The 27,091-nt window shown below is 47.1% G+C and overlaps 1 protein-coding gene across 1 annotated transcript; it reads right to left on the reverse strand.

Moving 5' to 3' along the window:
• Window positions 1–57: 57 nt before the first annotated feature.
• On the reverse strand, window positions 58–25,401 carry LOC133340494 (cholesteryl ester transfer protein-like). Its single transcript, XM_061548788.1, has 17 exons — window positions 25,136–25,401; window positions 21,853–21,967; window positions 18,945–19,076; window positions 18,000–18,076; window positions 17,125–17,212; window positions 15,960–16,023; window positions 15,180–15,240; window positions 14,241–14,332; window positions 11,951–12,133; window positions 10,508–10,561; window positions 9,123–9,290; window positions 7,971–8,038; window positions 5,985–6,027; window positions 4,705–4,774; window positions 3,692–3,777; window positions 3,035–3,156; window positions 58–1,027 (listed from the first exon to the last, which is right to left on the reverse strand). The coding sequence occupies exons 1-16, from the start codon at window positions 25,281–25,283 to the stop codon at window positions 3,076–3,078; spliced, it is 1,530 nt and encodes a 509-aa protein (XP_061404772.1). The 5' UTR covers window positions 25,284–25,401; the 3' UTR covers window positions 58–1,027; window positions 3,035–3,075.
• Between the last annotated feature and the right edge of the window lie 1,690 nt (window positions 25,402–27,091).

The raw sequence follows: 27,091 nt of genomic DNA on the forward strand, positions 1-27,091 counted from the left end.
TCCCCAGCGGGGCACGGCCACGCCACGGGAACCAGTCGCGAGCACGGGCGGAGACGGGGGGGGGGGGGTCACAATTATTTAATCGCATATCTTGGCACGTGAATGACAATTTTACAACGTACAACGGAGAACAAACTGCGAGCGAAAGTGACGTCGAAATTGAGAATCGCGCGGCGAAGTTTGAGCGGAACGACTCGGAACCAAAGTGGCCGGTGACTGCAGCTTGGCTTCTTCTACGTGGCCTTGCTCAGGGTGCCGTGGTTGACCCCCCCAAAAACCCAACTCTGGGCCACCGGACCATAGGGAGGGAGCAGCCTCCAAAAGCTGCCTACACTGGAACTTTAAATGGACTCATACTGGATTGAGGTGCAATATAAGTTATTGTCATAAAAAAGGGAATGTCCGTTGCATGTTAAATATTGTTTTTTGTGCTTTGTTAAGTGTTGATAATTACCGTAGTGATATTTAAAGCTCATACGAATCTGATCCTGCATGCTTTTGCAACTAACCCGAGCGCAATGGCATATCTGTTATACTATATTTAATGCGTTTTATAACTGTACCAGTGATATATATATTCTTATATCACTTTAACCTGTTGTCATATATATGTACACTGAAAAATACACAGAGGGTTGAATTATAATAAACGATTATGTTGAAAGACACTACGCTGTCAACGACTTATTTTAAGAGGAAATTACACTTGTGCACAGTCACGTGATGTGCGTGTGTGTGTGTGTCAGGCGTCGATTCACCAGGGAGGGCCCCAAACGAGTCTCAAGAGAGATTCGCGTTGGGTTTGTTTGGCACACGCCACGAACGAGTGTTTTGCGTTGTGTGCGCCAACATCATCGGAGTGCCTGGAGAAAGCACGAGTGCTCCAGGGGGGGTAACAATCAAAGATTCGATAATAAAATTGCTGTACTGCCACCTCCTGGCAACCTTGCAGCCAGCGGCTACAATGCCTGGTATTGGCCAGGCAGTCTCCCATCCAAGTATCAACCCCCCGCTTAGCTTCTGAGATCTGAAAATATCATACATGCACAGAGTGATTTGGTTAAAGGCATATTGGTGTATACATAACGATAATGATGCTACTGTGTATATGTTTTCTAACAAGTAGGGTACTTAATCATTATACAGCACACGAAACAGTCTTGGGCGTATTCTTGGTGATAGTTAACTCATCATCATTATCTTTTGAGGTCAGGTAAATTAAACACAATTTGGTGAGACTGCACCACACGTGGTGGGAAATCGGTGGTAGTTCGTTGAAGAATGCACTGGCCCCGCCATAGGAATGTGGAATAGCTCGCAGCGGTGACAACTTGTAGCCTGCCTCGATGGATATCGTATCACAAAACATAAATAAAATATATAAAAAATAATCACATATACGGTGAATGTTCTAAATACAAGCAATAACAATACATTGTTATTGCTTTATAATGTATTGTTGTATTGTTATTATATAACAATACAACAATACATTTTATAAAAGCTTCATCATCATTATTATTACGCTCGTTAATCCAGGAAAGTCTATGTCCTGTGGCTCTTGCCAAATTGTCACAGCAGGGGGCGATGATTGCCATGAATATTGCGCTTGAGTAACTCGCGGGGTCGTAACGTACCCCATGATGGAAACGTCAACAACTGTTGCCTGTATATCGATTTAAAGCTTCTTTCGTGACTGCAGGGATCCATCTTCTTGGTTTTTTCGGTAAAGTCACGTAGAATGGAAAAAAAAAAAAAAAATAAAACATAATAAAATAATTCTCACGACGTTTCGGCCACAACGCAAGCAGCCGTCCTCAGGTGTCTCCCCGACAGACTTGGTCTTCACCTGAGGACGGTTGCTTGCGTTGTGGCCGAAACGTCGTGAGAATTATTTTTATTATGTTTTATTTGTATTATTTTATTATTTCCATTCTACGTGACTTTACCGAAAGAACCAAGAAGATGAACCGTTGTCTGCTTTGCAAAAGAGACCTCATTGGCACCGGCCCCATTCAATGGGCCCAGGTCCCTACCACAGCCTCGTTCGGCTAACGCGGCAGCAAGGAGGCTTGCCCCCTGGGCCTGCTTTCTCACTCAATGCATCCCACTGGGATTTTTGCACACAGCGTTGGTGTACGGTGATTTTTTTCTGCAATATTTAGCTGTCTTTTCTTTGAATTTCTGTTTGCACTTAGTCACATATTCACTTTAAGATGTTTTTTGTTCGTGTTTTTGTTTTTTGTTTGTTGCGGTTGCACCCGATTCAAGATCCGAATGGCTCACAGGGCTATACCTAATAAATGAACTTGGATGAACTTGAACTAAACTATTTTTTTTATTTTACCAAGTAAGGTCCACTGAGCTATTACAGATCTTTTTTTCAGAAGCGACCTGACCGCAAGCGATAGCTCAACGAAAGTGGCTTATCACGTGCAAAGTTATAGGGGCCAAATAGTCTCAAGCGCATGCTGATTCTAAATGTGGAGGGCAAAGAAAGTGCACAAGGGAGCCACTTGCATTCACCTGGACGCCCCTGTGGGCCAGTCATGGCATCACGAGTTCAACGCAGTACAGGATGAGTGATCAATGGCATTGGTTGCATACCTGTCAACCCATACGATTTACCCGTATTCCTGTGCAGGGAAAAAAATGTGCCGCTTTGTTTGTGTTTCTACCTTATGTGACTTTACAGGATGAACGTTGAGATTTATAAGCGGCACGGGGTGACCAATAAGGTCTGAATTGGTCTGTAATAAGGTAGGGCACTGATAAGGCTGTTGACAGGTATGCAGTTGTAGCTCGTCGGATACCTCCAGTCGAAATAAAGAGTCTGAGTGTTTAGTTCAACTTCAGCCACAATGGGGAGGGAGGAACCGATTGAGGTTCCCGCACCTCCGATTAGCAAGGTTGGCTACGTACGGTGTGAAAGAAGTTGAACACACAAATATACGAACGTCTCTCTTTTTGCGAGGCAGATCAACGGGGCTATTGACCGCGACTGATTTTCTAACACGTTGAGCGACGCCCCCACCTTATGCCGCCTGGGATATCAACACGTGACCTCCGACAGGCTCAGCCGTAAATCTTCTGTTTGATGATCCTCGCAAAGAAGTGATCCTCAATGGAGATGTTCGTCTCCAGCTGCAGGTAACCCTGTGAGACACCAGAAGCCAGCCGGTAAGTCACGGACATCGTGAAACCTTTCACAGCCTCGTGGAATAAATATTCATTGTGCATTCACAGCGGTCGCGTCGCATTAGTGTATTGTCAGTTTCCAAGCACGAAAATATAATCTCTCTCATTATAGTGAGGATGACAGATAGTATTGAAAGTCATATATGTGGTATTAAAATTATACCCTTCAAGGGGGCTAGCTTGTCATATACCCGCTAGATTATAATCCTTCTTTCTAGATTTGAAGCTTGAAGCGTGATTGCAAGGATTCATATTCTTAGGTTTTTTCGGTAAAGTCACCTAGGTAAAAAAAATAAAATTAATAAAAGTAAAATAAAAAATATAATAAAAATCACGACGTTTCGGAGGCAACACAAGCTTCCGTCTTCAGGTTTTACCTACGTGACTTTACCGAAAAAACCTAAGAATATAATCCTTCTCTCAAATGCTTAACGGTATGCATGCGTGATGATAGTGATGGCAACGAGAGCGTCACGGTTGAGGGTTCACGTACGTGCTGAGTGTTGAAGACCGGGTCGACGAGCAATATGCCGTCCATGCCGTTGTGGTTTATGGAGTCTAAAACCTCCCGTTCAAAACCTAGACAAGAGGGCGTCACGAGAGGTCGGTAACGATAATAACGGCGACGCTTCGCACAGAGCCGATAGCGCAACGGAATCGCGGTGTCGTGTTCGCACGAAGAGTTCCAACACCACCGCCGCTGGTGATGCAGCGCTTGTGTAGAGACGCGCTTGTTCACGCTGACACCGTGGTGGTGTTGACGACGGTGGTCGTCTTGAGAGTGGTGGTGAAAGGCAAATAGTGTGCACGCTCTGCTGTTGATGTGGGTGATCGTGCAATGGCAATGATGATGATGCCATCGATAAATATGGTGGTGATATTTCGATTTAAAGCTTTCGTGACTGCAGGGATTCATCTTCTTGGTTCTTTCGGTAAAGTGACGTAGAATGGAAAAAATAAAAAAAAATAAAAATAAAACATAATAAAATAATTATTGTGTTTTTTTAATAAAAATAAAACATAATAAAATAATTATTATGTTTTTTTTATAAAAATAAAACAATAATTATTTTATAATGTTTTATTTTTATTATTTTATTATTTCCATTCGACGTGACTTTACTGAAAGAACCAAAAAGATGGTGGTGATAATTAGCATGTATGCTGTGTAGCTCAGGACCATAGAGTGGGGGGCAGTTGGGGGGGGGGCAGCATGGGGCCTCATTAAGGGCTGAGGGGGCCTCAGAGGGAGGCCTCATTTGGAATTTTGCTCCAATACTTTCAAACCCTTTTGGTAGCCATGGTGTTGTTGTGGATTATGACAATGGTGATGACAACGATGATGACGATGATGACGACGATGATGATGACGATGAAAATGATGATGACGATGACGACGATGAAAATGATGACGAGGACGATGAAAATGATGACGACGACGATGACAATGATGATGACGATGATGGTGCTGATAGTGGTGGCCATGGTGGTGGCGGCACGACGTACGCTCCAACACGACCTCCTGCGCTACGGTCTTCACGTAATTCCTCAAAAGTTTTGGAAAAGTGGCCAGCTCCTGCGCTCAGACACGAGAACAGCGTTCCATCATGTACGGAACCGAGGCGCGGGTTTTCGACACAACCACCGATATCTTTTTGTAAAAACTTATGGATTTCTCAGCAAAGAGAGAAATGCTCCCGTTGTTTCTCCTCGCTTTCAATGATGGTCAACGACAACCGGTGACATTAGATTATTATAAAAAAAAAAATTGCGAAAATATTAACGAACTGCGTTGGCAGCGGTACACAAGCGCAAATAATAATAATCATCATCACCAAATGCATCATCAACGCCGTCTCATAACAGTACTGAATGCATAACAGGCTACCGTTGTTATGAATCAATAATCCAGCCGGGTTGGGCTGGGGTTAGTGTGTGCCACTCGCAATGGGAAAATCCCGGTCAGTGATTGATTCATGTCTTGATCTGTCTAGATTCAACAATCAACAACACTTACCTGGTAAATCCACTAATATCCGCTTATGACTGTGATCGTCTCTAACCTATGCAGTGTCTTCACTTACACTTCAACCATGACGTCATCTCGACTTCCTCTCTCTCTCCGACCTAAAGACTCTTCTACTCCTTCGCTTCCCAGCTCAAACAACTCAAACAAATCTTCTGCACCCTCTCTCTCGACCTGCATGTCTCCCCCGTATTTGTACAGCGCAGCGGGACGCGGACTGCAAGTATTGTGGTTAATGCAGACATAAATCCTCGTAAAAAGATTTCAGTTTTGTTGCCAGAAAAAAGGGGAAAAACCCTATTATTATATTTTGGTACTGGCAAAGGAGGTCTAATGATGGTGCGACACCCATCGTCGCTTGCCGGGTTTCGTGCTAAAATCGGTGGCTGTCTCAAGCGGTGCTCTGGAATGCCCCGCGGGTTCTTAAGAGAAGATTTGAAGCTTTCGTGACTGTAAGGATTCATATTCTTAGGTTTTTTCGGTAAAGTCACGTAGGTAAAAAATAAAACTTCATAAAAGTAAAATAAAAAAATATGAATCACGACGTTTCGGAGGCAACACAAGCTTCCGTCTTCAGGTGGAACCGTCACAGCACGATTGACGGAAGCTTGTGTTGCCTCCGAAACGTCGTGATTTTTATTTTTTTATTTTACTTTTATTAATTTAAATTTAAATTTTTTACCTACGTGACTTTACCGAAAAAACCCAAGAATATGGTTCTTAAGAGGTCAAATTGGGCAGAGGGATCTCATTGGCGCACCTCGGGCGTCAGGATGCTCGTGTCGATGCTCTTGACCCGGAACCTGCAGAAAGAAGGACACACGCAGCACGCGCCGTCACTGTGGATTAGCGTCCGCCGCTTGGAAAAATAAAACACGATATCTGCTTCCGCGTAATACGGCACGCGTGCAGCGTTAACGAAACTGAACTATTTCGTTTACCAGGTAGAGCCCACTGAGATATGGGCTATTCTTCAGAGGCGACCCGGCCACAAGCTAGCTCGTCATCGTGGCTTATATGATTATCGGCCTGTGGGAATTTGTAGTAGCAGACAAATAATCTAAATTCGTGTTTTTTTTAATCATGTGGAGCGGGGCAAAACCGGAACACCCGAAAGAAAAATCCCCGCGACCACCATGGGGAGAGAGATATCACGTGGACTCCAATTATACTTCATAATATAGGTTTTTGGGTCGGATCGCGTTATTTCTAAATGTGTCGTAACCCTCCACCACCCGACAAGGCCAATCAGTAAAAATGTGTCACGTTGACAAAGACAAATAGTTCACTGCTTTAGCCCACCGGTGTGTTGAAGCCACAACATTTACAATTTGAGTACGACGTTTCGCAGGTAAATTCATCCAGCATCATCGGGCAATTCGCCAGAATGGCGAATTGCCCAGAATGGCGAATTGCCCGATGATGCTGGATGCAATTACCAGCGAAACGTCGTACTCAAGTTGTAAATGTTGTGGCTTCAACACACCGGTGGGCTAAAGCAGTGAACTATTTGTCTTTGTCAACGTGACACATTTTTACTGATTGGCCGTGTCGGGTGGTGGAGGGTTACGACACATTTATAAATAACGCGATCTAAACCCAAAAACGTTGATTATGAGTAAAAAATGTGTCACGTTTTTCAAAGGACAAAATAATGCACTTCTTTAGCCCACTGGTGTGTTGAAGAGAGAATCAACAGGGTCCGGGATAGAACTCACGAACTCCTGACTTTCTGAATCTGTAATCTATTCTCAAACTAGCTACCGATTATCGTTTAACAACCGTACTCTCCCTGACTGATTCTGTTATGAATGCGGCTTCAGATATGTGATCCGACGACCCCACTTCCAAATCCAATTGGTGACGGGCATGCAATGTTGCCGTACGTGGCTCATCACACGTGCAGCCAATACGTTCACGTGACCGCACGACCACACGCGTGCAGGTGCGTGCATGCGCGTGCGGTCGTGTGCGTATGGTAAGATTTCAACTTGCATCTCACATTAATCGTCATCATCGCAATTGCAAGCGGACGCTGCATGTTGCGTCAGACGCGTTTTGAGTACACTGACACTTAAACGCTCGAGGGAAGAGTGCTCATCCAAGACACGCGGCGGAGGCCGGGGAGAGCGTGAATCCCCCACGCCATCTGCTGGACTTCCCTATTGGCCGCGGGAAACATCGGCCCTTTCGATGCGCTGTGGAGAAGGACCAGTGCCCGAAACGTTGCCGATGATATACTTTTACGATGATTATACTTTTCATTTAAAAGGCCACGCACAGTGTTATTGACGACTGTGTTGGGTTCAACAAAAAAAAAAACAGCGTAACAATTTAACAGTGCCGGCTGTAAAGCCGCGCAAGGTTCAAACAAGACGCAAAACTGTCTTAAAAAGCACGCTGCCTGTGCGCATTGTGCAAGAGAAAAAAAAATACCCATCAGCATTTGCCAAAGAAGTGCATTGTGGTGCCGACGTAGTGCTCACCACCACTGCTGCAGTCGGTCGCTCACAAAGTGCTCAAACGTTGATCTAAGACCAAGAGGGCCGCAATGCACGTCTTCGGGAAATGCCGACGGTTGGTGTCTGTGCGTGTTCAATGCAGACAGGCCACGTGCGTGTGCGTGTAATTTGGTACGTCTCGAGCGCACGACGGCGAGCTGGTAGGGGACCAGCCACACGTGCAGCGACCGTGTGGTCAGCTGGCAGGAGGAGGTGGGGGGGGAGAGCGTCGGTGCGCCACCTACGTGTCCACGGTTCCGTTGATCCTCCTGCCGTCGGTGATGGCGTGCGCGAAGGAGATCGTCTTGATGAACTAGGACGGAGAAAAATTAACCGTCGACGGAGGGAACTCGCGAGCAATCGCCGGGTGTCCTGCCGAGCTCGCAGAAAACGCTGGATTCATACGTTGCGATGAATGGAACAACACTAAGAAAGTAACTGTCATTAACATAATCATTGGCATCATCCCAATGCTATCATCGTCAATGTCACCACTCCAATTATAATTCATGATTATTATCAACATTGCTATCCATCCATCGATGTCACCATCCGTTACAATCTCTGCCATCACCACCATCATCATTATCTTTGTAAAAGGTCACCCTTGCATAAGAGACTTGATGGCAAGATAAAGTATACTATATGATGAGCATCGTTATTGATACCATTACCATCGTAATTTTTTTTCATTTTCAACATCATCCCCATTATCAGCATCATCATCTTACTCATCATCATTCTCATTATCACCATTATCATCAGTTATCATCCGTTATCACTGTTATCATTATCATTGTCTTTCTACAGCCACTGCTACATGAAGATGTCTCCATGCCTTGTCGGTCACGGTTGGTTCTTTAACCAAACTGAACCACGCCGGTCAATTGTTCTCATCACCAAATTCACCACCATCGATCATGCACGTACGTATGCACGCTGAACCTTTTTCACACCATAGCCAACCGTGCTAATCGGAGGTGACCAAGTGTCGATCTCCTCTCTCTTTCTCTCTCAGCGACTCCTGTCCGTCAGATCAACACGTGTCCCGGTCGAGCCACACAGAGCCCTGCCCACGAGTGACGCGCCGGATTCCTCTTCCCCCGGCACGAGCTGCACCTTCGATCAGCACGGTTGTCTATGCACGGTGCTATAGAAGTTCAAAGTACATACACATACATACCTTTAGTAGCCAAATACCCTTAAGCGTACCTTGATTCTAAATGTGGAGGAGAAAAACCGAAGGACCCGGAGAAAAATCCACGCGACCACGGGGAGAGAGAGACATGCAAACTCCAAATATGCAGCAGGCGTCGTCAGGGTCGGGATCGAACCCCACGGCCTTCTGCATACCAGGCGAGGCGGTCAACATCTTGCCACCGCAGCACCCTCCTCACCAGCTGTATGCTGAACAGGACGGGCCCCCCGTCCTGGGTGACGTCCACCTTGATGGTGCTGGACAGGTGGATGCCCGCCGGCTCGCACGACAGCTTGGGCGGCCGGGGGCTACTCACAGTGAGCAGGGTCTGCTCCAGACTGTCCTTGCCTCCTGTGCGGACCAGCACCTGCCCCAGGCAGACCGAGCCAAAGTCACCACATGGAGAGAATGGCTACACGTGCGTGCCGTGCTTCGTAAATCCACTGCTGGATGAGAGCCTCCACACACGAGCGTCCGATTCGCGTGGGTTGTTTCGCCAGACATCGCCACGCTGCTCAGGGGGTTGAGTTGAAGACGGGGGAGTATTGGCGTGGGAGAATAGAGCAGTACGACAATGGGTCCTGCTGCACTGCCCTCTGTTGCCCACAACGTAACCTTGCGGCAGCCCAGTACACCGATTTTATTTTAACACGTATACGGTGGCTCTAGATTTGAAGCTTTCGTGACTGCAAGGATTCATACTCTTAATTCTTTCGGTAAAGTCACGTAGGTAAAAAATGAAATTAAAATTAATAAAAAAAATATATATAATTTTATTTTATTTTTATTAATTTTATTTTCATTTTTTTACCTACGTGATTTTACCGAAAGAACTAAGAGTATATACGGTGGCTACCTATCAAAGCGCTGTCCAGGCTCGAACCTGCTTAGCCTTCAATGTCTGATGAGATAGTGCATATTATGGGTGATTTGGTCACAGGCACCAAAGGTGATGGTCATTCGCTCATGATTGTAGAATGGCTGGGGTGGTTATATTGCACAAACAGCAATAAACAAAGATCCAGGACCATGTAGGAAATCAGTCGCCGCTGATGTTATTCGTGGCCAGCAATAAAGCGCGGGTCACCGGGTTCATCGCGCAGTATGTTTGCTGCTGTGACAATGCCAATGAGAGCCGGGCATGCCATTCGAACTCACGAGCCATTAGACCTGGGGAGTGTTTATTTATTTCCTAATTGGGGTTGCCTCTCGCCTGAACAGACTCTTGGGGCAAGTGCTGTTGGCGAGCACCTATGAAGGCTGACACGCCACACGAGGGGGTGGGTGCCCAGCACCACATCCACCCGCCTTTGTCTTTCAAGTGGCAATGATTTGCACACTACACCAAGTACTCATTTGAGGCTGAATCGACCTAGGGGAGGCCCAGGACCGGTTCAGATAATCGTCACTGGTGTTGGTGGCCGTGAGCAGGAGTCGAACTCGGATCACCGGGTTCGTAGCTCAGCGTGATAACCGTTGCGCTCAACGCTACACTAGCGCTCCAAACACATACATGCATGCATCCCTTACACGTACATACATACACGCAGAGTATACTTAATTATTTGTTACGTAACACATTACCTTTTTGCAGAACTCCAAAAATCCAGTCGTATCTGATGTTGAACCAAAGACCTCCTGCAATAAATAAAAAATTACAGTTGTGTTCGTGAAATTTGACATCTTGGCATATAATAAGGATACAGTATTATTTTTATCACTACGCCTGTTTACCCGGGGAAGTCTCACTGAGTCTCAACTCTAATTTCAGGAGGGACCTGTTAAGTTTTTCGCAGTAAGGAACCGATTTTGCTGCTGTGTGTAAATCCCAATTGAGTTCTTTAATTTTCAACATTCGGATGCTTGGCCAATGGCAGTTACACCGTAGGTTTTTATTTAGTTACACTGTACTGACATTTATACATTGACATATTTAATATATCATGGAAATAAACAATTGCAACCATAAATAAACACGCATTCGCATCCTTACTGATATTTGCCTAAGCAAGCAATCACACGCAAATCTACACAAATCCACTTACAGTTAACGCTTTAATTAAGTCTGAATTTAAATATAGTTTACCGTGACAAAGCCACCCCCAGTAATATCCCCGTGCAGATGGATTGACCCATCGGATACCAAACTCTCGACGAACGCCTAGCGAGCACTGTTAGCGAGCACCTATTTAGGCCAGCACAGCAGATTACACGGTGGGGCCTGTGTTCACACACACACCACACCAGTTAATTATTTATGGCTGAGTCAACCTAGTAGAGGCCCAGGACAAGGTCAGATACCACATGCCACTGATGATGTGTTTCATGGCCAGGAATAGAACCTGGGTCGCTGGGGTCATGTCGCAAAGACAAAGATCCCCCGTACAGCCTTTAACATACTGTTGTGGAAAGGTGCTGTTAGCAGGCACACCAGGCCCTTTCGCCTTCGTCTCCCGAACGATGATGTTTACGCACTCTATCAGGTACTCATCGAAGGCCAAGTGAACCTAGCGGTGGCCCAAAACCGCTTCAGATATTCACCGCCGCTGATATAACCCGCGACTGGGAACCAAACCCAGGTGATCAGGTGTGTGGAGCAGAAACTCTCGCCACAACACTCTCTGTCACGCGGTCGGTAGCAGCTGTAGTCAGTAACGGACTGGGACAAAACATCGGCCCAGGCATTTGTAGACACACAGTGGCCCATTGGACCCATTTGGGTTGGGTCCAAAAAACAAATGGGCCGGTGAGGAAGAATCTTTTGGAGCTGCGGAATATGGGGACGTCATGGCAACTGAGAGCGTAAATGAGAAATGAAGCGTACACATTTGAGGTGATAAAATAGATACATATTTTTTTACTCTGATCACATTTGCGATTTCCCCACACAGACCGGCCCTCCGGCTCTCGGAATGGACCGGCCCGCCAGGCATTTGCCCTATGGCCAGTCCGGGCCTGGCTGTGGTCCTCAGCCTCACCCAACTTCCCAGACACGTACCACAGCATGCGCACACAGCACACGCGCACCTCCACGTCGTCCCAGGTGAAGTTCTTGAGGAGGTTCTCCTGGAAGAACGCGTGAGCCAGGGACTCGAGGACGCTCTCGGCGATGCGCATGCCCATCATGCGCTCCGTGGGCACCGAGTCGAGCGGCGGCCAGAGGCTGCTGCCGTTCCGCCCCAGAACCTCGCCCCTGTGGATCATCCAGCCCTGCGCGCGTAACGCACGGCACCAGCGGTGCCACCACCGTCAGAGAACCACCGGCCTTTGTCAAAACTCCATGATGAAGCGCTGTGGAGATAGGGCCTGCTGCGTATAGAGGATTTGAAGGAGATAGGGCCTGCTTCGTGTGGAGGATCGGATGGAGATAGGGCCTGCTTCGTGTGGAGGATCGGATGGAGATAGGGCATGCTTCGTGTGGAGGATCGGATGGAGATAGGGCATGCTGCGTGTGGAGGATCGGATGGAGATAGGGCCTGCTTCGTGTGGAGGATCGGATGGAGATAGGGCCTGCTTCGTGTGGAGGATCGGATGGAGATAGGGCCTGCTTCGTGTGGAGGATCGGATGGAGATAGGGCATGCTGCGTGTGGAGGATCGGATGGAGATAGGGCCTGCTGCGTGTGGAGGATCGGATGGAGATAGGGCCTGCTTCGTGTGGAGGATCGGATGGAGATAGGGCCTGCTGCGTGTGGAGGATCGGATGGAGATAGGGCCTGCTTCGTGTGGAGGATCGGATGGAGATAGGGCATGCTGCATGTGGAGGATCGGATGGAGATAGGGCCTGCTGCGTGTGGAGGATCAGATGGAGATAGGGCCTGCTGCATGTGGAGGATCAGATGGAGATAGGGCCTGCTGCATGTGGAGGATCAGATGGAGATAGGGCCTGCTGCATGTGGAGGATCGGATGGAGATAGGGCATGCTGCGTGTGGAGGATCAGATGGAGATAGGGCCTGCTGCATGTGGAGGATCAGATGGAGATAGGGCCTGCTGCGTGTAGAGGATCTGATGGAGATAGGGCCTGCTGCATGTGGAGGATCAGATGGAGATAGGGCCTGCTGCGTGTGGAAGATCAGATGGAGATAGGGCTTGCTTCGTGTGGAGGATCGGATGGAGATAGGGTCTGCTGCGTGTGTAGGATCGGATGGAGATAGGGCTTGCTTCGTGTGTAGGATCGGATGGAGATAGGGCCTGCTGCATGTGGAGGATCTGATGGAGATAGGGCCTGCTGCATGTGGAGGATCAGATGGAGATAGGGCCTGCTGCGTGTGGAGGATCAGATGGAGATAGGGCCTGCTGCATGTGGAGGATCTGATGGAGATAGGGCCTGCTGCATGTGGAGGATCTGATGGAGATAGGGCCTGCTGCATGTGGAAGAACGGATGGAGATAGGGCCTGCTGCGTGTGGGAGATCGGATGAACCGATGGTCGCATTGCAATGCCAGCGGGCGGAGGAGGGAGAGGTTGCGAGGTGGTTTCGATTCACTCCTGACCACGTCAGCAATGGCCAGAGTAGTGAAGTGTCGTCAAACTACCCCCGAGACCCGCGTGCCACAAGAAGTCCTTTGTCCAGCAGTTTGTTTAAGGGTTATGTAATAATTCGTATTATCATCATCTTCACCATCATCATCATCATCAACAAAGTGAAAGTTAACAAAAACAAATAACAGGGCAGCCCTAGATAAATGGTGTAAATTCCACATTGCTATGGTGAAGGTCAATTTGACCAAATGTTGATTTTTCAAAAAGTGGTGCTCATCTTATCACCCCTGAAGAGATAGTGGACACAGTCAGCTGACAAGCTGATTTGCAATCTTCACAATCACGTATCAAGCATTCCAACCACAGCAGAGCCCAGTCAGATCATGTGCAATGGTGCCAACTATCTACACGTATCTCAGTGTTTTCAAGGCACCACATTGAGAACAAACTTCCAGCACCTAAGCATTAATCACAGCATTTCTGAGTGTTCTACGTATCTGCTCTGAATAGGACACAGGCCTGTTGTTTGTGCTTCCGTTAAGGCAGTTGTATGGACGATGGTGGTGAGAAAGATGTCCTTTTTGTTCCGTAGTTGGAATATGCCCTGATAAGGTGGCACCATTCTCGATGTGGGCAGCAGAGACGAGACGATATGGAATCCACGCAAATCACTTCCCACAGTGCCGCGTGAAACTAGCAGAAGAGACGCAGCCAATTCCTCATTAGAACGGTTGGCAACGGCAGTGCAAGGCACCGCTCGGGCCAGCGCCTTTAACGGCCGGTCACCGCTGCGGTCAGCGGCAACGCCACCGGTCGGCGGTCGGCCTCCCCTGTACCTTGTGCCGCGTCTCCATGTAGTCCCTCGTGATGAGGGGACACGATAACAGCGATACGTCCAGCTCGTTCCTGTCGTCCAGGGTCAGTTTGTCTGCGACGCGAGACAACGGGGGGTGGTGCAAACGGTTCCCCGAAGAGTTTTTGTTCGTGCCACAAAACCAGATTCATTGCTGTGGGCAGGGCTCGAATTCTCACTTGAATACTGCCCAGGTTCACTGGCAGATTGGAGTAGGCAACGTGATTAGTGCCCACAGGCATAGTGAAATGTATACTGGGTAAAAAAAAAACTATGAACTTAATTTTTTTTTTTACCAGGTAAGGCCCATTTTTTTTCAGAAGCAACCTGGCTATCAAAAATGATAGCTCAACGAAGTGGCTTATCGCGTGGACATTTATAGAAGCCAAATACTCTAAACGCATGTTGATTCTGAATGTGAAGGGAAAAACCGGAGGACCCGGAGAAAAATCCACGCGACCATGGGAAAATATGCAAACTCGAAATATACAGCAGGCGTTAGTGTTGGGATCGAACCCACGACATCCTGCATACTAGGCGAGGTAGTTAACATCTTGCCACCGCGGTGCCCGGATGTGGTGTACTGGGTGCGGTATTATTACCAGTGCTGGAAATTACTTATTACCATGTCAAGGACCAGTTATTTCTTTCTCATAGGAAGTCCTCTATTGACTTTTCATCGTGGCATTATTTTTATTAAACCTGTAGAGATGATGGGCTGAGTTGGCCCCTGCATGGACATTCTATGCACATCGCCACTCGGCCAGATGTTGTTTTTGATAAGTCCTTAACAGACTCTATGGCTCGGTACATGGTCAAAACACCGCTGGGGAGGCCCTTATCCAGCAGTGGGTTTACAAATAGGGTTGTGCAGTTCCAAATGTAGTGTTTTCTGCCACTGTAACAATTTCCTTTTTTTTACCTGTTTGCGCTTGCAACCGAAAAGAGAGCTCTTTGCCGACGTTTCGAAGTTCACTGCAAACCTAGTAAAACAAAAAAATGTCCACAGACATTAAACGGATGACAAAGTTAGATTGTCATTGCGGTGTATGTCATACTTGCGTGACCACGTGTGCACGAAAAGTGTTGCTGGTCTCTCCTACTCCTAACCGTTCCACCCCCTCTCCTTGTGCACAATCCCATGTCCACTCTTTTTCCCCTCCACACTAAGCAAGCACCCTCCTCCCTGTCGAGTTTCTGCCCCCCCCCCCCCTCTCAAGACACCCACCTCTTCTCCCTGGCCCATCCTTCCCACCATCCCTGGGTACCCCCGTAATTCCCGTACCCACGAACCTACCTCCCCATACCCATCGCTATTCACATATCACCTTTATCTACCCTCACTGTACCACTCATAACGCTTGTAAAGCAGCTTGGATAAAGGCGTGATATATAAATATAAGATATGATTTCTTGTAGATGACAATGATAATGCCACTGTTGCCGATTATGATAATCAGAATGCCACTTCTGCTCTCACTACTGTTGATGATATTGCTGATGATGACAATGAGGATACTTACTGTCAGGATAATCATGCTCATGGTGATGACAATATTGTCATCATCATGACGATGAAAATGACAATGATGATGACGACGACGACGATTATAATGCTGATGATGACAATGACTTTGATGATATGGTCACGCTGATGACAATGATGATGATGAAGACGATGAAAGGTGAGTGCAAGAATCACCTGAATGCGGAGCAGCTGGCGGATGGGAATGGTCAACATGTCTCCCAGGAACTGGATGCCGAGGCTGCAGGGACATGGCAACAACGGACAACGTGAGCGTCGCCCGCCACGGCGAGACGGCAGGGGACCAACTTCGGCAGCGTCCCAGCATCACCGCCAGATCCAGTAATGTCACCGTAGCCCTGCCGCCCTTTGATAACCCACCTCCCCGGGGAAGGCACCCCCATGCCGTGCGATGAGATGTTAACTACCTCGCCTGGTATGCATGAGGTCGTGGGTTCGATCCAGACCCTGACGCCTGCTGTATATTTGGTGTTTGCGTGTCTCTCCCAGTAGTCGCGTGTACTTTTCTCCGGGTCCTCCGGTTTTTACCTCCACATGTAGAAACGTGAGGTTCGAGTATTTGGCTGCAATACGTTTCCACGTGTTAAGCCAATTCATATTCTTGGTTCTTTCGTTAAAGTCACGTAGAAGGGAAATAATAAAATAATATAAATATAAAACAATAAAAATTCTCACGACGTTTCGACTGCAACACAAGCAATCATCGTCAGGTGTGAAATGCAGTCGAAACGTCGTGAGAATTTTTATTGTTTCATATTTATATTGTTTTATTATTTCCCTTCTATGTGACTTTACCGAAAGAACCAAGAATATCAATCCCTGCAGTCGCGAAAGCTTTAAATCAAAATTTAGGCCAATTCGTTGAGCTATCACTTGTTGCTCAGTGGGCCTTACACCTGGAAACATTTTAAAATCCTTTATATTAAGTTCACTTGCTTGCTTGCTTACGACCGTGCAAATCTTAAGGTCGTTTTTTAACCCACTTCCCGTGATCCAATCGAGCTGACATTTTCCACACATACTCGTTGTGCGTGACAATTAATGTTCGTGACATTTTTTCCCAAAATTTTACACTTTTTAGGACAAAAATATTATATTTAATTACCAATTGCCTAATGCTGCCATGCAATCATCTGACCCATAGATGGCAGCCATCTCAAGCCAGAGGACGAGAGGACTCTCGCCGCCACGCATATAAAGGATTTATAGTGAAAAACTTTGTTTTTACGGGTTAATAAAAAAAAAATCAAAAAGTAGAAAAGGGCAACGTAGTAGCTACGGATGGTGGGAATCTCTGGCGTGCCACGGGGAGCCCACTCACTTTTCGTTTTTGGCGAGGCGTAACTGCAGATCGTCGATGTGCAGATGGCACGAGGGCGGTTCGATCAAGAACGTCCCATTGGGGGAAGCTGGGGGGGAGGGGGAGTGAGGGGCAAGAGTGAAAACCATTCCCGTTGATGAGCGGGCAAATCGGGCAAGAGTCGGCGAGCATTAAAGAGCGTTGACGTAACATTATTAGCTTTCATAATACAGTACAGCTGTTTTAGTGTTAGATCGCGTAAATAAATAAACGTGTCACTAAACCCACCACCACCCGCCCATGAATGAAACTCTTACCACTTGACAGGGCGGGGCATAGAGTGATTACCGTTAGATGCCTCTGCCAGCGCACAAACAGCCCCTAGCCTCAGTCATTCGCAAAAGACACACTGCCTCAACGTTGGATAGGTCGCACGGGACCCCAAGACTTGGCGCTACACTCTTGGCCCCCAAGATCCCCAGACATCATCACACCCTGCGACTTTTTGTTGTGGGGATACGTCAAAGACTGTGTTTCTGTGCCACCATTAGCGACTAATCTGGATGACCTCAAAAACAGAATCACAGCAGCGGTGACTTCAGTGTAAGAAGACACTTTGAGAGGCGTTTGGGACGAATTCAACTATCGTCTCGATGTTGTCTGTACAGCAGGTGGAGGGCACATAGAGCATTTATAAAATGGCTAGTAAAACTTGATAAATCATTAAACAGTTTGTAACTTTTTCTGTAATTGTAACATGTTGGCATCGTGAAATATACTGCTTTGAAATTGGGTCCATCTTTTGAAACACCCTGTATACAGAGGCCGAGTGCTGAGAAAAGACGTTTTTTTTTCTTGCATGTTGTTTGAAATACCGCAGGCCTTCAAGTACTCACAGATGCGGGAGGTGATGTTGAGCGATGTTTTGGTATAGACGGTGAACAGTATGGTCCTGTTCGACACGTACGAAGTTCTGAAACAACACACAGCATATGCAGCCGTCGTTATCGGTCGAGGCATAACCATACCTGCCTCGCAAAAAGAGACGTTGTTTTCTTCTTCTTGGTTCTTTAGGTAAAGTCACGTAGAAGGGAAGTAATAAAATAATAAAAAATAAACATAATAAAATAATTCTCACGACGTTTCGGCCACAACGCAAGCACCCGTCCAGACCTGGTCTGTCGGGGAGACAGACCTGGTCTTCACCTGAGGACGGCTGCTTGCGTTGTGGCCGAAACGTCGTGAGAATTATTTTATTATGTTTTATTTTTATTATTTTATTACTTTCCTTCTACGTGACTTTACCGAAAGAACCAAGAAGATGAATCCCTGCAGTCACGAAAGCTTTAAATCGAAAAGAGACGTTGTTTGTAAAATGTGTGTGTTCAACGTCTTTCTCACCGTACGTAGCCAACCTTGCTAATCGGAGGTACGAGACCCTCAATAGGATCCTCCCTTCCTGGTGTGGCTGAAGTTAAACTAAACATTCAGACTCTTCATTTAGACTGGAGGTATCTGACGAGCTACAACTGCATACCTGTCAACCCCTTATCAGTGCCCTACCTTATTACGGACCAGTTCAGACCTTAGTGGTCACCCCGTGCCCCTTATACATCTCAACGTTCATCCTACAAAGTCCCATCACAAAGGAGAAACACAAAAAAATAGACAATTTTTTTTACCCGTATTCAAACGGCCGTACGCCGTATCGACCTGAAATCTCAATTTCCCTGTACAAGAATACGGGTAAAGCGTATGGGTTGACACGGCATGCGTATCACTTAGAATGTCACCAATGAGCAACCCTTGAAAAATTTCGCGAGATCACAAAATGCACTCACAGCCAGGAGCGGTACTCGTAGGAGACTTTCCCCTGCACCACGATCTCGATGTCCTTGCCGTAGAACGACAACCCGTAGCCTTCCAGCAGCACGATCTCGCTCTGCGCCACCGCGGTGTTGGTGATGCGGAGACTGCAAGCACAAGGGAGAGGAGAGGGGGGGGGGGGGCACGGAGAGAGTCCCACCCTGGTCACGTTCAGGGGTTGGCAACCTGCGGCTCCGGAACAACCTGGCGGCTCTTTGGGTTTCCCCTTGCGGCTCTTTGGCTAACCCCCCATTGCGGGCAGCTGTTCAAAACAAAACAAAAAACTTAAAACTTTAATAACACATTCCTGCGGAGGGAGCTGGTAGGAACGTTGGGTTGCTCGGTCAATGGCCAGGGTCAACGGCGGCGTGGTGTATTCCGCAAATATGCCCGACTGTGAGGGTGGGCACAAGCCGGCGTGAGTAGGTTAAACGTTGAGTTTTATAAGGGCACCACGGGGTGACCAGCCTCTCCCCACCCAGCCCCACCCTCCCCACCCAGCCCCTCCCCACCCTCCCCACCCAGCCCCTCCCTCCCCACCCAGCTCCTCCACACCCTCCCCGCCCAACCCAACCCTACCTTCCCCACCCAGCCCCACCCTCCCCACCCAGCCCCTCCCTCCCCACCCAGCCCCTCCCTGCACGACGGACACAATAATCCCCTGTGGGCTGGTGTAACCAGGAGGTTCCTACCAGTATAAGTTAACGTAGAGGGGGGGGGGGGGAGCTCATCAGAATGTGGTAGCCAATGAATGGAACGTACCACATTCTGATGAGCTCCCCCCCCCTTCTCCTCCCCCCTCAACTCGCTTATAAGGGATTACATCTTGAATCATTGCCTCACTTGATGCAGCTAACCTGGCTGTGACGGTCCCACCTGATGACGGAGACTTGTGTTGCCTCCGAAACGTCGTGATCTTTATTTTATTTTATTTTTATTAATTTTGATGTTTTACCTACGTGACTTTACCGAAAAAACCTAAGAATATGAATCCTTGCAGTCACGAAAGCTTCAAATCTAGAAGCAATTCATTTCATCACCTATTTTGTGTATTTAAGTGACAATGTGTTTTTAACCTGCTGTAGTACCTGCTGCTGCTGTGTCTGTGTGTTCAAGTAGCTCTGCGCGTGATGCGGCACTTGAAACTATTTGGGTGAAAGACAAAAACAAAGGAAATGGCTCTTCTCCTCCTTTGAAAGTCATGCCGACCCATGGGCACGTGGGACCGATTGATATGAATGAGTGGTAACTTTTTGGCACTCCACCGCTGCCTCCTGTGAAGGTTTCCTGGCTTGAATTTCGATTTAAAGCTTTCGTGACTGCAGGGATTCATCTTCTTGGTTCTTTCGGTAAAGTCACGTAGAAGGGAAGTAATAAAATAATAAAAATAAAACATAATAAAATAATCAAAATTAAACATAAAATATTATTTTATTATGTTTTATTTTTATTATTTTATTACTTCCTTTCTACGTGACTTTACCGAAAGAACCAAGAAGATGAATCTCTTGGCTTGGTTGGCAAGTCGCGACTGTGGTCTGACATGTGCAGACCTAATGGACTCATTTGTTGTTTGAGCCATTTCTTATTTGGTTTAATCGTTTTTTTTTAATTTCGCTTGGTTTTTTGTTCACGTTTTCATTTGCTTGGTCGTGGCTGTCTATGAGAACACACTATTTCTATTTTTCAAATCTTGCTCTCTCGTGCGCCGTGTATATTGCAGAGCTTCTCAACACGTGGGTCGCACCCACTCAGGGGGGAAGGTGGGGGGGGGCGCAGGCTGCGGCATGGATACCGTGCAGGATAAATTTCGAATTTGCCGCAGGGAACGTCGGCGCAACGTGGCGGTGACAAAACGAAGCATGGTTGAAGACGGCACGGTACGAACGCCTTACGGACACCGCGTTGACCGGAGGCGTGGGTAATGTGACCTCTCTGTGTATTTTGGCCTGGGTAACCTGGGTGGGGAGAGCAGGGCGAGGTGTGCTTGGGGGGCGGGGGGCACAGGGAATGGGGGGGGGGGGTCGCCAGAGGGAAAAAAAAGTTGGATAACACCGGTGGGAAGTCAATATTGTACTACTTGGGAAGACTGCATTTGGTGTTCAGTCCCTTTCCTGTGTCGTGGTTTTACAGACATCGCTTCGCTCTGGCGACTCAAGGTGTACTTGCATGGTTGATGTGGTATAAAGGACGATGATGATGATGCCAAGGGCAGATAAAGAGTTTAAAATAACTGAAGTGTTGCTGCGCAGCAGCTCAACGAGTGGAAGTGCAACGCAGGAAGGGATGAGGTGGTGCCATACGCGGAGGAGCAGGGTTAGAACAAGCCAAAGGTTAATATTTAATGGAGTAGCGTTGGACTGAGCTGGGCACGGGCAAACCAATCCACAGGTGATTCGAGAAGGAGAGTGATTTGAACGATGGCGAAGAGCAGCGTAGGAAGACATGGATCATACGAGGCGGGGGTGGGGGGGGGAGCAGGGCAGGAAATGACAGCTGTCTCTAATTCGAAAAATGCCAGCCGTCTGTTATTGTCCATTTGGGACGCGTTCTCTGCGAGGTATCAAGCAAAAATGAAACCGATGCAAATAACAACAATTTCGATTTAAAGCTTTCGTGACTGCAGGGATTCATCTTCTTGGTTCTTTCGGTAAAGTCGTATGCTGTTTCATTCAGACTCTGTCGCCTCGACGGACCTGGTTTTCACCTGAGGACGGCTGCTTGCGTTGTGGCCGAAACGTCGTGAGAATTAGTTTATTATGTTTTATTTTTATTATTTTATTACTTCCCTTCTACGTGACTTTACCGAAAGAACCAAGAAGAAGAAGAACAACAAAAACGCCTCTCTCCACGCCGGTTGTTCCGGAGGGCGGGCACACTCACTCGGTGAGGGAGTAGTAGACGGTGCCGATGAAGGGGATGGGAGAGTTGTCTTGCACGCTGGGGAACGTGGTGTTCTTGAGGACCACTTGGATCACCTCGATGATCTCCTCATTCACTGTGCGGAGGAGCAAAGAGAGAAGAGCCCACGACGGGGCTTTCCTCAATAAGGGGAATCGTCGAGTGGCAGAACGTCGATCATTAGATGACCCAATCTGGCGTCGTTATTAAGAGTGCTGCTGTCACGGTGAAAGTTTGCCGAAGGCGATTGCAAAAAAAAAAAGTTTTAAGCTGTCTGGTTGTCTTGAACTGTGCCATAAACACTCAAGCACGTTCGCCAATAACACGGCCTTGAAGGAAAACAAAAATATTAGGGTAAAAAAGAAAGTTTTTCAATGCACACACTTTCATTTGCACTCAAAAGTGGGAAATACATTATTTTGACCCCAGAATTAATCAAATTTGATGTGCTCAATAAAAGTGGATGACATGCATGAAGAAAATTAAACGTATTGCATGGAAAACATCTACTTATATTCAGCCCATCAAATTTGTATTGATGTCAAAATAATGTATTTTCTACTTTTGAGTGAAAATAAAAGGGTGTGTATTGAAAAACTTACCAACGTTCATGTTAATCTTGTAATGGAAGGATGCCCTGGTGGTCTCTCTCTTCAAGAAGTGGGGACCACACAGACTGTAACAACTACAGGGGCATCTCACTCCTCAGTGTGCCGGGAAAGGTCCTGGCAAGGATTATTCAACATCACCTTGCTAGGCACTCTGAGGAGAGGCTTGCGGTGCCCCAATGCGGTTTCAGGAAAGGGCGGTCCTGCACAGATGCCATATTTTCTGTCTGTCTGCCACAGCAGAAATGTAGGAAATTCCAATGCCTACATCTCTGCTTGATTGACCTGGTCAAGGCCTATGATACCATCAGTAGGCCTGGGCTCTAGGTTGCTCTTCGTGCTTTCGGAGTCCCTGACACTCTGCTCACGATCATTAAGGACCTTCATGATGGTGAGCGGGCCCGGGTAAAACTATGTGGCTGGGAGTCGGAGCCACTCCCTGTACACCTTGGGGTGCGACAGGGATGTCCTCTGGCTCCCACATTATTTAAAATCTATTTAGACCACGTAGTTCGTGAATTCTTCAATAGTTGTACCGGAGGAATTTCCATTTGGTACAGATACAATGGGAGGCTGAAAGATGCGGCACGGGCTAAAGAAGAGACGGAGTGATGTGGTACAGGAGGATGTGGAGCTGAGTGGACTTGCCGATGACTGGTACCAGTGGTGTCAAGATCGGCCTCTGTGGAGGAGACCCGTGAAGGACGCTACTGGGCAGTCGCCCTCCAACAACAACGGAGGGCGGAGGAGCGACGCTCACAATAACGAGCGGAGCGCCAGGTGGCTAAAGCACAACAATTTGGCACAGTAGAGGGCACAGGTGGTGCATCCTTCCAGTCAGTCGACCCTTGGCATCTGGGTCTGCCCCGTGACCTCGTGCCAGCGGGCGTTTCGACACTTCACGTGGCCTCAACGTGCACATAGCCTGGCACAAGCGTCGTGGTGACGTCACCGCCACTTAGTGGCAAATGGCGGTTGTTGTTGTTCCAAAAATATTTTTAACACTTACATGGGACTATCGTTTTTAATGGAAAAAGAACGGACAATACACTGTAATATGATAACAAATGTATGTTAATAGCTTCAATAAGTCAAAGAGTCTATTGTTGCAAAATCTCAGAAGTGTTAAAACATTTTTAAGCACCCTGCATATTTTCCTTTTCAGGATACAGTGTTCTTGAAGAGTTTTTTTTTCCAAGTTGAGCTTGTGCACCGCTGCCAACGCAGCATCAATCACTCAAACATATTTTATTCCCCGACTAAATGTAACCAGAGAAGCGGTTTAGTGAATTGAATGCACCCTCAGCTGATAACATTCGCAATACTAATTGTCCAATTCTCAGTTTAACACGTAGGTTGTAAATGTTGTGGTTTCACGCTTCAACACACCAGTGGGCTAAAGCAGTGAACTATTTGTCTTTTGTCAACGTGACACTTTTTTACTGATTGGCCGTGTCGGGTGGTGGAGGGTTACGACACATTTATAAATAACGCGATCTAAACCCAAAAACGTTGATTATGTCCAATTCTGTTTCCTCATTACATATGCACTTCCCATTTGAGAGTCAGCTGTTAACTGTTTATTAGTAGACTGTAATAAAAAAAAAACATTATTTACATGTGTACATATATCCATAATATAGTTTTTTTATTAGATCGCGTAAATATATAAATGTGTCGTTAAACCCGCCACCACCCGACACAGCCAACTAGTAAGGGTTGTCACGTTAACAGAACGTGGCCAATTCGTTACTAGTACAGCACACCGGTGTGTTGGAGAGTAAATCCACAACATTTACAATCCGAGTCCGACGTTTTGCCAATAATTACAATTAATTGGCTGTGTCGGGTGGTGGTGGCGGGTTTAACGACACATTTATATTTACGCGATCTAACCCAAAAAAACCCATGTTGTGGATGATTTTGGTCGCGAAAGCCTACGTGTCAAACTGCACATATATATTAAAAACTTTACTCGATGAAACCATCGCGACTCTTCATAGATATCTGTTGACTTCATCCTCTCTCAATTCATGAAGGTTGTAATTTAGCGGGACTCTCATCAACCCGGATGAACAATTCTGCCGCTTACATCACCGCAAACATTATAACGGAGAACAGCAGAACCCTTGCCATGCAGAGCTAATTCGTGCGCAGTGCAGCCGTTGCATATCTATTGAGGCCAAGAGTTTGTCTCTGCACGTACAACAAAAAAATAAAGCGCAAATTTACTTGAGTTTTGATTTTCCCAGTCTTAACATTCCTTTAACGAACGCGGCGAAGTTGTTACACCCGCACATGCACAGCGCGTGAGACAACGCACACCTACAAAGACAGAGATGCCCCGTACAGCCTTAACGAACTGTCGGGGCAAGTGCTGTTAGCGAGCACCTATGAATACCGGCACGGCCACACGAGTGGGTGGCGTGGCCAGCACCACGCCCGGCCGCCTTTGTCTCCCTAGCGGCGATGTTTACACTTCACACCAGGAACTCGTTTGAGGCCGAGTCGACCTAGTGGAGGCCCACGACCGGCTCAGATAATCCTGTTTTTGCGCCGTGAGCGGGAGTCAAACTCGGGTGGCCAGGTTCGTGGGGCAGCGCGCTCGCCGCTCCACCACCGCTCCCCCGACACGCGCGCACACGCAGACAACTCACGGAAATTGGTGGCGGCTTTCGTCATTCTAAACACGAAGCCAGGCGACTCGTCTTGACGCGTCTCGTTCTTGCATGATGCAAACGAGGGCACGGCGCAGCAGCAGAGGGAGACCGCAGCGAGCACGACACAGAGCCTGGAGAAACCCATTTGGCTTTTTTGCAGGAGGGATACGGGACGGCAGCCAGCAAGCCGGGAGACAAAGAGACAAGATGAGTCGGCTGTGAGCTGGAGGGCGATTTGTATGTGCTGGCCAGAGGGCTGGGCGGTTTTAGTTGTGTGTGTGGGGGGGGGGAGGTTACAGCAAGGGAGAAGCATGGGATTGATATTTCTAGACGTCACGTGCTGCGACCACTCATGGGGTGAGTGCCAAAATAAAAGATTACATATGGGAGCAACGCAAAGTTTAGTCATTTCCAACGGACGATATGTACGCCACAATTAGGGATTACATATTTATGAACAAAACGTATGCAACATTTTGAGGAATATGTGGTCGCATGGATGACAAAACGGTTTGTTAGCGCAGTGCTGTGGGGTAGTGTGCAGGGCGCAATCGCTTTGAGATTAAATGCAACAATATAAAGTGCTTAGCGTGGGCTTGTGTGAATGGCGCTGTATACAATTACGTTTTTTCGTGAAGACTTATTTGCGGAAAGCCAACGGCGGTGGTTATATGGATGAATTATACCCCACGTGTACATCCCTTATTGGCAATCCACTGCTGGATGAGGACTTCCCCCACGCCTGAGAGTCGTGTGTTATCTGACTATACTTCAACGTGGTCAATGCAGGTTGGCGAAAGCGTGGAAAATACGCGAAAACATTGCCCGATTCATGTTTGTGCACTGCCCACAGCGTCATCTCACAAGCCCTCTTGGCAACTTGTTCGTGACTGCTGGTTGCCCATCCAAGCACTAAACACGCTCAACATTGTTTAGCTTCTGAGATCTGACAGAATCAGTTACATCCTTAGTGGTATGGTCATAGACTATAGATATATCTCCCCCCACCAGAAGAACGTGGAATTTATCCTACTAGCAGTCACCAATGAAGACGAGCGACAACCCATTGTTCGATTCGGTTGGGATACGTTACATTTGATTTTATACGACGGCAATTGTGGATGTGGCAAAGCGATTACAATCAAGTGGGGACTGGGGGAAGGAAAGGGGTGGGCTATTGGGAGTGACTGGGCAATGCTTTCTATTGGGTCACTGTCAGGCAAAACAGCAAACACCACGGGTCATTTGAGGGACAAAGCAGAGGCACATTGAGTTCTGGGTTCAAGTGCTAGGTTATCGCTCAGTTCAAAAATACGATTGCAAAAGACATGAGCACAAGCTTTACTCAGAAATGCATGTAAGCCATGGGCTACTAATAATGCTAGTGCAAAGCACATGTCTCTCCTGCAGGGAATATTAATTAAATACACTTTGCAAAGACAGTAACGGATTGTGTTCACAACACAACTATGCTGGTTTTCATATTCACTCAACCAAGATTAAACTGAGTTCCCATGTGGTGCAGCAACATTACAGTCTCAACTCGGTTATGAATTCCTACTTAAAACACAATTATTTCAAGCAGGGCCAGAAGCGTGGGGGTTACAGCACGGAGTCCTGCACCCCCGATGTTCTTGATTCGAATCCGGGCAGCCACGCGATTGAATTGAGTTTTGAAGTGGAACAAAGTTTGCTCAACCCAGTTACTAATGAGTGCACGAAAACACAACCACTCTTGTTAGTTTTTTTTTTACTTAAGTTGGATTAAGTATACTAGCCGATAACTACATATTTTCAGTAACATTCGATAAACACTCTGTGCAGGGAATGTAAAGTAACGCAAACTGCACTGGAACATGGAATTGTCATAGACCTACATGACGAACGCAGGGCTGACATTAGTATAGAGTTTGGAATTAAATGATCAAAGGCAGGATTCTTTAACCAGCAACC

The sequence above is a fragment of the Lethenteron reissneri genome, chromosome 9 (genome assembly GCF_015708825.2).
Source record: "Lethenteron reissneri isolate LAM-NWPU_2019-01 chromosome 9, ASM1570882v1, whole genome shotgun sequence".
NCBI classification, from domain to species: Eukaryota; Metazoa; Chordata; class Hyperoartia; order Petromyzontiformes; family Petromyzontidae; genus Lethenteron; species Lethenteron reissneri.

Excerpts from the sequence above, each read along its gene's own strand:
- LOC133340494 (XM_061548788.1), bottom strand. The coding sequence starts at position 25,283 with ATGGGTTTCTCCAGGCTCTGTGTCGTGCTCGCTGCGGTCTCCCTCTGC. Across the intron at positions 16,024-17,124 it reads CGCCTCGCCAAAAACGAAAA|CCTCGGCATCCAGTTCCTGG; the intron begins GTGAGTGGGCTC and ends ATGTCCCTGCAG. Across the intron at positions 10,562-11,950 it reads TCACCTGGGACGACGTGGAG|GAGGTCTTTGGTTCAACATC; the intron begins GTGCGCGTGTGC and ends TATTTATTGCAG.